The sequence below is a fragment of the Sander lucioperca genome, chromosome 1 (assembly GCF_008315115.2).
Source record: "Sander lucioperca isolate FBNREF2018 chromosome 1, SLUC_FBN_1.2, whole genome shotgun sequence".
Classification (NCBI taxonomy): Eukaryota; Metazoa; Chordata; class Actinopteri; order Perciformes; family Percidae; genus Sander; species Sander lucioperca.
In genome coordinates this window covers 16,331,135-16,345,835 of record NC_050173.1, presented here as the reverse complement: position 1 = coordinate 16,345,835, position 14,701 = coordinate 16,331,135, and the positions used below count along the sequence as shown (strand labels likewise).

General features: G+C 39.7%; 1 protein-coding gene across 1 annotated transcript; it reads right to left on the bottom strand.

Moving 5' to 3' along the window:
• Positions 1-4,334: 4,334 nt before the first annotated feature.
• On the bottom strand, positions 4,335-7,118 carry prmt6 (protein arginine methyltransferase 6). The gene has a single exon (XM_031294661.2). The coding sequence runs from the start codon at positions 7,052-7,054 to the stop codon at positions 5,999-6,001; it is 1,056 nt and encodes a 351-aa protein (XP_031150521.1). The 5' UTR covers positions 7,055-7,118; the 3' UTR covers positions 4,335-5,998.
• Between the last annotated feature and the right edge of the window lie 7,583 nt (positions 7,119-14,701).

Sequence of the window (14,701 nt, the reverse complement as noted above, 5' to 3'; positions counted from 1 at the left end):
ACAGTGAGGAGGCACGTATCTGGGGAAAAAGTAATCTCTAAGTGTAATCTTCATCATCGGTACACTTGGGCTGAATCTCAGGTCTCTTATTTGATAGCTCCTCACTCCTTGCTTGAATCGGAAGTTGTTCTGGCCCTCCTTCGTACAAGGCCATCTCAACGCTATTATTCCTGCTCCGAGGATCGAGGAGGGATCTCTGAGGAGCTATGAGCGAGGATACAAAAGAGCAACCTTCCAGGAAGACATGCAGCTGAAAGCCGTTTCTAACTCTGCCCATACAGCTGGCGAATTCACCTGACACTTCAGAGGAAAAGGACATCCCATCCCTCTAAAACACATTTCCTCATTGCCTCTCTCCTCACATGATTTCCTCGCATCTCTCCCATGCTTCCTTGGTAGGACTGACTAAGATGCGAGGAAGGGAAGCAGTGAAAGAAAACAACAATTGGATGCAATTTAATAACGACGTAGCTTTGTTATGTCTATCCAAACGGAGGGACAGGACAAAGACTTCAGACCAAGAAGACTGTGATTTTCTTATACATGCGTATAAGAAAAGATGATGCTGTCATCTAATGTTTGTGGTTGGATGAAACCAAAACTGAACATCAGGCATAATGCAAAGTGCTCAGCATTGAAGCAATAGGATACAATATATAAAACCTGGCGCAGAATGCCAAAGACCTCAGACGGGGTGTTCCAACAAGACCTCAGGCATAAAGGCTGGCCAAATCAACACAGGGTTTTTGAGCGAAAAGTTTAAAATTGTGTAACAATTTAAAGTGGTTCATAGATGTTTTCTGTCCAACTTAGATAAAGTTGAACAAATCTATAAGGAAGAATGAGAGAAAATGCTAGGCTGACACAATATGTATACAGTAAAGCTTCATATATAACCAGAATATAAGCTGTTAAATATGATTCTACAGAATTCTGATGAAATTTACTATACACATCACTTTATTTCTAACCACCTATCATGACTTTGATTGAGGTTCTAAAGACAACGGCACATATTGTGACTCCAGTTCAGCGATTCCTGGACTGTGCTGCCTTTCAGTCTCGTTCACCAGTTTTGCATTGAACAATGAGTCTTGAAATCAGTTAGATTAAGCACATTGTCTATTGATTGGCTCCTAAATTGCTGTGCGATACAAGACAAATAATCCCATTTCAAGTTTTAACACTTGTTTCTAATGGTTTCCAAACCATTTCAGGCAGAATTGGATCACAATTAGTTTAGCATTTAGCAGCCAAAGTGGCCATGCATGCATGAGCGTGATTCTGGGCTTAACAGTGGCTGCCTGCGCTGCATTTGACATTTCCATTCACTGGACACCTTCCTTTGTGCTGTCTCGGGGGCTTTTTCTTCTTCAGGCACTTGTAGGAGACATTTAGCCACTGTACGTGCACATGAGGCCAGATGCAAGTGTAGAATTTCATTTGAATGAAAAGCTTCTGTCTCTCTCTGACACAAAAGCGCTTCTTTGGCAACAAAGAAACTGAAAGACCCTGCTCATACTGTACACTGTATAGCCCTTTCACAACAGGGCAATGACCCAGGAAAAGAAAATCCTGTTTGACATTTGACAACAAGGAGCTGACCTTGGTCAGATGTGGTTACAACCAGGGCTTTAAGATGATCTGACTGCTTGACTTTTGAATGAAAGAGTGTAGAACGGTTGTGACTGCAACATCTCTCAGCCATAAACTGTAAAGTTTGAACATGATTTTAGAACATTTTGTTTCATTAAAGAGTCCAACAAAGAAAGAAAAAATACTGCAAGTTTTATGAGTATTTACTGCTATTGCAATGCCACTGATGGTCATGTTTAGCAATGACATGTTTCGCAAATCAGGGAGCCAATATTTACACATGACCAATGGTCTAGTATAGTTTAAATGGCAAAAAGTGGGTTATTCCCATGTCAAATTACTATGTGAAAATATCAATTTTCTTTTCCACTCCACAAGGCTGTCATCTTACACCAAGCTAAAATTTGACATTCCAGAGACATCCTAACACTTTTCAATGTCTGTATGTGCTTTAACTGACCATCAAAAATACTTGTTAGTTAAGACAAAAAGTGCTCCAAAGGCTCAAGTAATGACTGTTAGTTACATAACGGAGCAATATGTCCAGTTTGTTAGCTCCACATAGTGCTTTCTGGACACTACAGTAGAGCTGAAGCTCATTACAGAAATGCATTGATTTCAGTGTGCTGTGACAGGAGAGACTTCACGGACGACTGCTTTCTTCTCGATAGGTTTCTACTGTTCGTGTGTTCTCACTGATCACATGCATCGTGAGTTTGATTGCTGTACTGTTTATTGTTTGCAGTTGCTGTCACTTTACACAGTAACTGAGGATCTTCTGTCTAAAGTTGTGTCGTCAGTGTTAAGGCACTGATGACTGTTGTGTAAGTGTCAAGTCTTTGCTTGAATCTTTACTTTCAATATGGAACTAATGTCTCACACAAGCCTCACGATCATACTCAGATGCAGGATCAATGGAGTTAAAGTGCGAAATACTGCGCATTAAGAAAAAAATGAGGGTCAAGAAAACCATTGAGGACAGTTTTACACTTCAGATTGTCCATAGAGGCTTTCATATGGGGTTTGGATAACTTTAGCTAACGTGTCCCTATTCCTTATGGCCATAACTAACAGTTAATCAGCTTGTTTTATGTCATTCTGAAAAGGCAGTGAGCAATGTGAGTATTCTATCAGCTATGGATGTGTGTTTTTTACTCTTGCTCGACTCAGAATCTTGCCATGTAGTTAATCCAAGTGGATGCTAGATGTTTGCAGTTCAAACTGTGATTCAGCCATTATTCACTCTTTCGTATCCTGACAGACAATGCCCTTGATTTGTAGACACTACAGCTTGTGATTAATTTCCAATGTGTTCATTACAGAGTGGGTTCACATTTGTACTGATGACACTGATACAAACAACACCATATTTCAAATGATGATGGGGTGTGAAAAATGAATTATCATCTAACATTTTCAGGAATCTATGTGTATTTATTAACTGCCGTATAATTAGAACGCAGGAAAGGTGCTTTATGCATTAAGACTCGTTCACATCTTATGGCTTGAATTCAATACACACTGAAATAGACTTAATCAGCACAGTCCGCAGTGTCTACTTTAGTTACATAACGGTTTAATTACCATATTGTCCTTGGTTTGACTTGGGAGTAACACAATATTTCTTTTGTTGGGAAAAAAAAATAGTATAAAAGTATCATCTAGGAGTGGATTTGTTATTATATTATTTGTATCCAATCTAGTGTTACAAATACTGCTGAAGAGAAGTACAGTAGTTTTGTAGGTCAATGCCAATACTGAAATGTTAATCATGGGGTGGGGGTTGGGGGATGGTACAGGTGTATGTGCCCTTGTATGTTTTTGAATGTGGCTGTTTTATGTGTTTGTCCTATGACTGTTAAAAGCCCTTCTAGAAACAGGCATTGGAAATTAGCAATCGCTATAACTGCTGTGATGCTGTACATTGGAGATTTGTTCTTCAAGTGTCTGGATCAACGACAGTTCATTTCCAGGATATTCATCGGGAATTCCCTTTGGTAAAAAAAAACAACCTTTGAGCTAGCGAGATACATGCTGAAAATGGCAGGTTTTGAAGAAAATTTGGATTGTGCAACAAGGCAGGCCTGCTTGATTCTTTTGGGGGAATGGCTGTAAAGATTTACAAAGAACATGTTTATGGCATTTACTTTCTAACTGGAACGTTTTGGAACCGATTGGTGGTAATGTGCTATTGACAAAATACACAGGGCGTTACACTCGTAAGAGCAAATGAAGTTTAACCATGTTTTCAGCTAATTTAAATAGCTTACGTTACTGTATTATGTGAACAGTTTTCTTTTGCCGGGTGCAAATGTTCCACCAAAACAAGTTATTTTCCCGAGACTATTTTGCAGAACCACCTTCTCTGCGTCCAGAGCTTAGCGTCGCACAAGACGAGATAGACAAGCGCTGTGGAGGTAGATCTGGCAATGCGAGACTAATAAATAAACATGAAATGAAAAAGTATTTATAATAAGTATTCATTCCTTTTTTATCTCAATGTCGCTGTTTTTTTACATAGCCTACATTATCATACATTTCAAAGTATTTATATTCATTTAGCAACAAAGTTCTGATGGTCCTCAATAAAACCCAACATCTACATTTTTATAATCAAATTCAGTGTTTGTAATAATGTCTTATTAATGAAGCTGTACAACAATAGCTATTGTGTTGATACATGCTCATCATTCTTTCTGTAGTTAGCTATGTTTTCAGTCAGGACTCATGACACATGAAACAGTCAAACAGTTTATTAGAGTCTAGTTTGCATTTGCTCAATTCTCTGTGAAACGCAGTTTCCCTGCAATATAATCCGTCAAACCCACTTACTGTACGCTGACTCTGAAGTAGTATCAAAAGTGAATCAATGACTGATCAGTGACCAGATAATGTGTTCGTTAATACATGAGTGAGAAATTATTAAACGTAGCCATCAAAGTATTAACTTTCATTAAAAAAAAAATGTATTCTTGATTGTTGATTGTGATAAAAACATTGCATATTTCCACAACTTAGTCGCTTGGAGACAGCAAGATCCTTAATGGCCAGGAAGGAAATACATTGTGGTACAATTAATATAGTCATTGCTATTTTGCAAAATGCTGCAGTAGAATTACAACTTTGGACAAAGTCAGGGGTGTCTGGCAACCACTGCCAGTGCGTGCTTGTTTTAAACCAAAAGAATGAGCCACTTTAATTTGTTATTAAAAACTGAAACCAAGCCCATGTAAAACACCTCCTGCCTGACTGCAGCTAGTCCAAGTCAATATATCAGTCCTCATTTAAATGCAGTGTCTTTCTCAGATCCAACACAATATGCATGATTACATTTATTAAAACACCAGATGTCTGCAGCATGGCATTGGATTTATTTAACAATTTGTAAAAGCCCAGAGCTACACACCCTCCTAAAACTATTTATTAGTCAAGTGACTTTTTGTTTCTTTTGATGGTCAAAACTGTTTCTAAGGCGTTTCCCCACCAATAATAATTAAACTGTTACAAGAAATAGTAGAGCTAAAATGATTAGTCGATTAATTTATTAGTTGGTCGACAGAAAAGTAATCAGCAACTATTTTGACAATTGACTAATTGTTTATGGGAGTTCTGATTTAAAAATACCAAACATCCCCTATTCCAGCTTCTCAACTGTGAGGATATGCTGTTTTTCTCTGTCTGTAATAGTATAGTAATAAGTAAGTAATTGAGTATTAGTAAATAAACAATCTTTGGGTTTTGGGCTGTTGGTCAAAACATTTTTTATATGTTCTGACATTTTATAGACCACATAATTAATCAGTAAGCTAATGGTTAGTTACAATCCTACTCATTACTACTGCAATGTTTTGGTATAAAATAGGTCATAATTGCTGTAAACTGATCATACAGTGTGCAATACAAAACATATCTAATGTATAAGGTATTAGATATATGCATGTGTCCTCTTCCAATTTAGATGTCTACTGAACTATTTATTAGGTGTGAAAAACAAGCATAAACACTACACAACATAAACAACTCCAAAATAAGACCATGTACTGTAGTGCACATGATGATTGTAGTAGCCACTGTGTGCTTGTGTCTACTCAAACAGAATTTTTTAAGACTTACACCTAGAGAGCTGGGTCAAAACCTAAATATGTATGAGCATGTGTATGTATAGGCTAGATGTCATCTGCAGTCCCTTCATACACTTGCCCAAGTGAGACCTAATGTGACATTATAGTTTTTAGATATGGATTATTTACCACACTGGTCAAAAATACAGTCATTGCTCCACTTCCTCAAATACTCACACTGAGCAGGTTGGGAGTCTTAGTGACAACTAATAATACAAGGACCTAGGCCTTTGAGTGTGTTGCCTGGTGATTGAACTGTTACACTAAATGTTGATGCTAAACTATGACTGAGCTTCACTGCTCCAGTCAGGGATGGAAAAAGTTTTGGACTGTCTTTTCTGCTCTCCTATTGTGTAGTCTACATGGACACATATGTGTCTGGCACTCTCCTCCGAGGGAAACATGCTGATCTCTCCGGAAACCACCGTGTCTTGCACCACATCCACCGGAGTATCCAGGTACAGCACCGCCTGCTTCCAATGCGTCTCAGGTTTGAACGGGGAAGTGGAGAGCACCAGCGCCTGCGGCTTGTCCGGGCAGGGGAAAGTAACCGTGAAGTAAACACAGAAAGCGTTCACTGCCGCCGAGCCGAATGACTCGCACCTGAACTTGCCCTTCACCAACCGTAGCTCCTCCACGGTGACCGAGTACAAGTCGAGCTCGGCGAAGCGGGCCGGGTGGGACAGCACGTCCTCGACGGTAACCGAGTTCACAGTTATGTCGGAGTTCATGATACATCTCCTGGCAAAGTCGGACATGCAAGACATGTCGACGCCGTACTGGTCTTTGACGGTGTACCAGAAATGTAAGCGGTCCTCTACCACCGGGTCGCTAATTGGTGCGATGTAGAGCTCGGCTTTGCTGGGCAGGATCATGCCGCCCGGCTTAAGCCACTTGTCGCGCGCGTAGAGGACCGAGTTGAGCATGGACTCGTGCAGGAGGGCATAACCCATCCACTCGCTCACTATCACCTCCACCGTCTCCGGCAGGTCCACCGTCTCCACTGTGCCTCGAATGACTTCAATTTTGTCCTCCATGTTGTTCTGTTTAACTATTTTCACAGCCTGCTCTGCGATAGAACAGGCTTCAACTGCGTAGACCTTCTTAGCACCGGCTTGAATACAGAAAATGCTTAGAACGCCGGTTCCTGCCCCGACGTCCAGTACAACTTTACCCCGTATGGACTCACTGTTCCTTAGTATCGCCATCCGGTACGTGTTCGTGCGGACGTGGTCCGCTATCATTTCCTCGTGAATAGTCACATCAGTATAGCTGTCAAAGTACAGTCTGTCCTGACGGGTTTTATCCAATTTTCTTTTCTTTACGACATGAGACATCTTCTCGACTCTTGTGCTACAACCTCACAATGTTTTGTTGCGCTTCTTCCGCATTGTGAAATCTGGAACTTGTAGTTTCCCACCGCTCACAATACGAGAGACACATGTTTGAATAGACTACAATTCCCACAATCAAACAACAGTGACGCAGTGGTCGGGTTGCTGCATTCAGTGTCAGGGAGGAGATGGTACATATGAGCTTCTACTGTGTAGCAGCGAGCATTGACAGAAATTCACGGCTGTTGAAGTGAACAAACTGAAAAGTGTGCGTTTTCTATCTTTTGAGACATTGATGCAATATTCCAAAATAGAAAAAGCAGACTCTAATAAAAATGTTTTGGATGACAGAACAATATTTGGTTGTGCAGTATTAACTTGGACACTTATTTTTGGGAGATGTCTCTTTTAAAATAGTAGTATTTTCATACTTTGTGCTACAATGGGTCAAATTGAAGACAGCTGTTTTTGGTGCCTTTAGCTCCAGTGTGTCTCTGATCTATGCTAAAAAGACTCAAATCATTTTCACAGTAAGTTAACATTTTCACTAAACCGCCATTGCTCTGTTCAGTAACATTGATAGTGTTTCCTAAGAAACCTTGAAGGGTTTCTTTCTTTCAAGTCCCTGTTTACAGCTAGAGTGGTTCAGGAGCTTTAGCCGTTTCAGTTTGTGTAAACCATTACACATACAAGCAATTTTAAATCATAAAAAGAATAGAATCGTAAGGGCAAAGAATAGAATCATATAGCAGACCTTTAAATGTGCAAATACTTTTTGTACTTTCACTGTCACATACTTTGTTGTTTATAATTATATATAAATGTTTTACTTATCAGCCAACAAGTGCTCCGTGCACAAAGCTGGAGTCACCCGAACCTCTAAAAAGAAGTCATTTTAGTTGTAACCTGTTACTTTCATTTGGGCTTGTCAATAGCGAAATCATTTTATTTTAGTACTCTATAGTGCAACTTTGAGATTACAGAAGCCATTCTTATTTTCCATGCAATAAGTTGCACTGTGCACCACATGATGCTAGACGCTTTATCAGATCCTCGATACAGTGTCTTCTTGTCATATTGCCTTTGCGTACATCTGTGAGCATTTCACTCTCCATAATTAATATAGGGTCCAATTCCAATCATCTATAGCAGTGGTTCCCAACCTTTTTTCCTTGGCGCCCCCCCTACTTATGTCTAAGAAAAGCTGAGCCCCCCCTCCGAAACCAAAGTTGAGGTAACTTTCCCTCACTTTCTTTTTTAATGCAGAGGAGTTATCAGCACGTTTACGTCTCTCCGCCATGTTTCGTTCATAAAATAGTGATGCCGTGGCGGCAGGAAAAATGAGGATGATAGCAGCTAGCAGCTAACTTGATGACAGCAAGGGCCACAGGTGAAGAGGTCCCGGAGGTTTGGCCAACTAAGTAGCCTGCCTACAAGTTTAAGCGAAAACAAAAATATATAGTTTTTATACAGACTTTTGTATACATTATATATTCTAGTGTATTATCATAATTTGTTTAACATGTGCAAATATATTTTTTTTTACCTCAACCTCAAGCCAGATAAAGACTTGCGCCCCCCCTGTGATCTTTGCCGCCCCCCTTAGGGGTCCCCGGACCCCAGGTTGGGAACCACTGATCTATAGTACATATACTGTACAGTGCCTATCTCATATAACACACTGCACAACACAGCATGGCCATTACCAGTTCTGAGCTTTCCCCAAAGTTATGGCAGGCAGAACACAGCTGCCTATGGCTCAGCTTCCTCGCTTCTAGACAGTCCTATGGGACCCTCTGCACTCTGTTTCAGAGATATTTGGCAAAAGATATTGGACAAATGAGCAGGAGCTGTATCCCATTCCTTAAAGATGAGAAAAAGAGAGAAGGAAGCAGTAGTTCAAGATGGTCGATATTTTGTTGTTTTCAAGACTAGCTGTTAAAGCAAGAAAACAGCACAGTGTAATGCAGAAAATGTGAAATAATAGCATTGCGAAAAATAAATAAATATAAAATATTGCTGGCAAATGTGTGTGTTTGTGTGTATGTGTGTGCATTCACATTAACATGCTTCTTCTAAATTTGGATTCAATGCTGCCTTTCAAACACAAGCACTCCAGGGACAATGTGTGCATTTAATAATTCAGTCTTTTCAAAATTATATAGAAAAGAAAGCAGGGAAATAATTCTGCATGAACTGATATGTTTACAGCTTGAGTAATGGAAACAGCAACCATTAAGGGGAAATGAGCCATACCTTTGTAGTAAACATTGACTTGATATTCAAAGCTCTAGTTTTCCCTTTTGGATATATTTGATTTATGTTAAACCAGAAACACAATAACACCAAACAGTATCTAAAGATACAGTGTAATCCTAAAGTGAGCCAAATATCAAAGCTGAACACCCACAACCGACTGGTCAAAAACAAAATTGGACTAAATGCGGAAGAGGAATAAAAATATACAATAGCATAGATTACTGAACCGTAAAATACAAGCCGTGGAATTCAGATTGCACTTGGCAAAAGGTGATGTAGCCAGTAGACACAACAGACAGCCAAGCAGCTGTTGGCCATGTTGTCCTCTCCTCCTCTCGAGCCTCTGGTAGAACTGCTGCCAGGCCCAGACACAGCCAACACCCAGCTCCCACTTAGATGCCTGGCACGGTTTACCTTTATCCTTAAAGTACATGAAGATGCATCTGTATTCATGCAGAGAAAAGTCTGCTATCCAACGAGCTGTTGCAGCTGACCCAGGTTTGGGTCAGCACGTGCATCATAGCTGGGTTAGAATAACCCGGTAAAATCATAATCTGATTGTGGGAAACAAGATTAAGATGCCTTTCTCTATGGAAAATGGATTCTGTGCCTTCATATAATTTGTGGCTGGGAGAATTGTCAAATACTTCACATCTGGAAAGATTGAGATTCTATAGTGAAGATAGAGGAGACAAGTTTGATAAAACATGGGACCCGATACTGAATTACCTTAAAAATGTGAGCTCCTAGGCATTGGCTATTGTATAAAACCTCACTGTGCAAATGAGTAGGTGATTTTGTATATGTCAAATTCATTTATCTTCACTACTTTTACATGTTTTTGTTTATAGTACCCATCCTAACTATGACCATAGAATATTGTTGTAATCCAAGATGTGCTGTGTTCTGCATGTTATGTGTTCTTTGTTAGGTTTTTTTTTCTTTTCTTTTTTTTTTCCCTCTCTCTCCTTTCTTTACTCTTTTTCTTGAAAATCAATAAACATATTTATAAAAAAAAAAAGATGTCTTTCTCATTAAAAGAAAAACATTTTACAATGGTACAGAAACATCTGAAGCATCCCTTTCTGTACAAAAAGGCTGCAGTGCATCAGTGCACCCTGTATGCTGAGGTAAACTGGCTATCCTTGACCAAGCATATGATGCCTTTAAAGTACACTTGTAAAACTTGTTTGTGTGTTACTCTCCTTCTTATATCCTTTTCAGGCTGTTCTCATGAACCATTCGTACATATCACTACGAAAAGTAATGCTTACATAGTTCTTTTGGTGCCTGAACGTAACTGACGTCGCCGCATGACGGTGACTTTTTGTTGCCTAAATTCAACTGCATCGGCCGCTGAAAGGACCGTCACCTCGCAGTGCACTGTACCCGGCTCACAGCCACCTGTTGTTGGCTAAATGTAACTGTAAAGACCGCTAAACTTAACTGTCATGTGACCGGTCGTCACGTGACCAGCGGGCGGTGGCCTGTTTTGTACTGATAGAAATCCGTTCATGAGAATGCATTGTCCTTTTAGAATTTTCAACTCAACATACATACAGCATACAGCATATATAGTCTCTTCAGTTCCTAGAACTTTCATATTTGATGCCACTAGAGCTTGAAATAAGCTTCAGAAAATGTTAAAATTGCTATATTTTCTTCAGTGTGGATTTTAATTGCACTTTATTGATGTTTTACTTAATATTTAATCAACACTGTTTCAACTCATAACTCTCACTGTAATTTGTCTTTTAGTCCACTACATTAGTACTGTTTATTTATATTGTGCTATTTATTGTTTGTAAATTGTGCTGCTACTTTAGTCAGGGCTTATGAAAAAGCTATATTCTGAATTACAGACAGTGTCTTGACAAAAAAGTGTACTCACATTATTATAAATACATTTTGATTGTTCAGAAGTTTTCCTCATGTGAATATTACCTCTTCCTTCTATATCATACACCACGTCTTATGTTAAGTTAAAGAAGGATGGGAAATATTCTGTTAATTGATTTATTAGTCTCACATTGCCAGACCTATCCTAGCACTGTGGAGTAGATCTGGCCCCTCCACACACACACTCCTGGATAGGAGAAAAAACGCTCTGGGTTGTTTGCATTTCTTTAAACCAATCACAAACGTCTTGGGCGGCGCTAAGCTCCAGACGCAACCGTGGCTCTGCAAAATAGACTCAGGAAGGAACTTGTTTTGGTGGAACATTTGCACCACGCAAAAGAAAACTCCAGATACAATATAACCTGAAGTTAACTGTTCACACAATGCAGTAACGTGAGCTATTTAAATTAGCTGGATATATGGTTAAACGTAATTTGCTCTTACCAGTGTATGGCCGTGTGTATTTTGTCCATAGCAATTCCTGCCAATAGGTCCCAAAATGTCCCAGTTAGATAGTAAATGCCCTAAACATATTCGTTGTCAATCTTTCCAATCATTTCCCGAAACAACCGAGCAGGCCTGCCTTGTTGCACGATCCCAATTTTCTTAAATAATTGCCATTTTCAGCATGTAACGTTAGCTTGCTAGCTCAGAGGTTCCGGTTGCGGTTCCTCGATGCAACCTACAGTAGTGTAACATAAACACAAAGTAAGAGGAAAGTGAGGGACATCCGGCGGCGCCCGAACTATCCGGTAAAATTTCGTCGATCCAGACTACTGTTTTATTGATGCTAACATGGAGGCTAACTTGGTATTAAATTTTGTGTAACCTTACCCTTCACACCTACCTTATTTCAAATCGTCGTTTTAATGTAACCTCTGAAAAGACATTACAGCAGCAATCATTTGATCCTTTGTCATGATGATTGCAAGGTCAATAGTAGAATTAAAAATGCATGTTACAAACATATCTATGAGAAATGTGTGCTAAATTGGCCAAAACAATGCCTTGGATGGAGGATGAGGGCTGCCCAATGTGAGGAAACGATGCAATATGCGGTAACGATATTACTTGCGATAAATAAACAGATATTAAAGTGTACTCAGTTCTTGACTCAGACTTGCACATTACCTGTAGTGTAGTGTATGTACAGTATATATTTATATTTACTTCACTTTGGTCTTGAGGAGCTGCAGTGTTTATTCATGGACAATCTTGAAACCTACTTTTACATTGACTACCACTTGACAACTTTACTGTTAATTTCTCCTCAGCTCTGAGCTCATCCACCGTTACTCTCTCTCTCTCTCTCCCTCCACACACTCACTACGCACACAGTACACACTGAGCTATTCCCCAAAAGAGCTACACTACTCTTATAACACGAGTCATCATTTTCAACCCGGTCGGTCGTTTTTCTCCAAGACGCAATAAATGTTCTTTTGCGTTGTTTTAGGATTGAGCGCCGTTTCATCTATGAAGTGAACAAGGTCTAAGGAAGGGCAGAGGGGTGCTTGAGGGTGTATGTGTGTGTCATTATTGTATGTGTGTCAGTACCCCATTTGTGCCTGAAACATGTTGAGTAAATCCAGAGATAATGCTGAAGGCGGGAGAGATGGTGGCGAAAGCAGCGCAGGCAAGGGTTGGTCAAGCATGGCGGACGGGTGGTAGCACAATCACTTTGGACAATGAGGGGTGTTGTGGAAAAATCGATAACCAGCTTTTATTTTTTTCATCTTCATCTTCCCTCAAGCACCAAGTTATGTGTAGAATTCATGGTGTCTGTGTGTGTGTTAAATGGAAAAAAATATTTTTTTCATACTTTGATATAATATGATGATTTTTGCTATATCAGTAATGAAACAAAGTAACTGTAATACACAGTAAGTGAATAGACGTCTTAAGAGGGGAGAGAGATAAAGGGGGAAGCGCAGTCTGAGCTCCTTGTACTGGAAGCCCAGCAGCTGCTCTTCTTCTTGGCCAGCTGCTGTCAACAGCCTCATGGGAACTGCCTGCGTCCTGTCAGTATTACTGGACCTGTCAACTGCTGCAACAAACACATACACACACACACACACACACACAATAACCCAACCTTGCATACTTCTAGTAGATATGTACACACGCATGCATAGCAACCTGCACAAACAGCATGCAGAGGCCACTTCAAGACAATTCAACCCACAGTGGCAAGATACACACATGCACATACTGTACATAATACATACGTGCACAAGTGCGTGCACACACTACCACACACAACCATCAGTTTTGGTGTCATGGTCACCCATTTCAGAGGAAGGCAGACTGCTGAGCAACAAATACAAAGGTGCAATGGCTTCATATTGATTGTTCCCGGGGATCAATACCAGGGTACTTTGATATCTCACTCCCAGAGAAAGAGCCCAAATCTGTGAATGCTGGTGGGTCATAACACGATTTCCATCTCTTATTTGCATTCTTATTCACCTGTTTCTTACAGCAAACATAATTCATCTCACCCAAAAGAGGGTTTCATGCATGGATCTATGGATGCCTTTTGCAGGAGTGTCTTATCTAGTTTCATGCTTTGACATCTCCCTATATGAACACAGTGTATGCCAGTACTTATCATTGGAAAAGTTATAACGGCCTTGTCTGTACAGCCCACACACACACACACACACACACACACACACACACACACACACACACACACCACTCCCAAGCCTACCTGAGACCTTTCAATTGCTTCAACCAATCACTTTATAGGATCATGGCCTGTCAATCCAGAGCCCCGGCAATCAATTCATTAATTACATCCCTTTCCCTGCAGACTCACTTCCCTCATGCCACCCCAGTATCAGTTACATTACACTGCAATTAGATTAAATTACTAAGAACAACCGGCATGTAACAGCCGTTATGGCAGGCGGGGTATTATGCTGACTCCACGACAAACCCACTGCGCAATTTGTTAAACGGAAATATTGTCTGTTTGTTAATGGAAGTTATTTGATAAGTACATAAATAAAAGAGATACTGTAATTGTCCCATGAAGTCTAAGGGAGTTGTGCTGCTCTAAAATAATAGTTTACAATATCCTACAGACATAAAACAAGGTTTATTATCACCAATCATTATATAAAATATACGTTCATTTATTTATCAATCAAGGTCTGTAAGACACATTACGTAGTTAGAGGAATAGTTTGACATTTTGGGTAATACATTTATTTACTTTCTTGCAGAGAGTTAGATGATCAATCCCACTCTCATGTCTGTACGCCTAATATAAAGCTAGAGTCAGCAGGGGATTAGCTTAGTTTAGTATAAGGACTAGAAATGGGGAAACAGCTAGACTGGCTCCATCAAATATTAATCTAGCAATAGCTCTACATTTGACAAATTAATATTATAATATACATGTTCATTAGTGAGCTACAGAGCAAGTATGAGATTCTGAGGTAGATAAATAATAACAATGATAATGTTTTTGTTAGAGAAAATTCT

Excerpts from the sequence above, each read along its gene's own strand:
- prmt6 (XM_031294661.2), bottom strand. The coding sequence starts at position 7,054 with ATGTCTCATGTCGTAAAGAAAAGAAAATTGGATAAAACCCGTCAGGAC.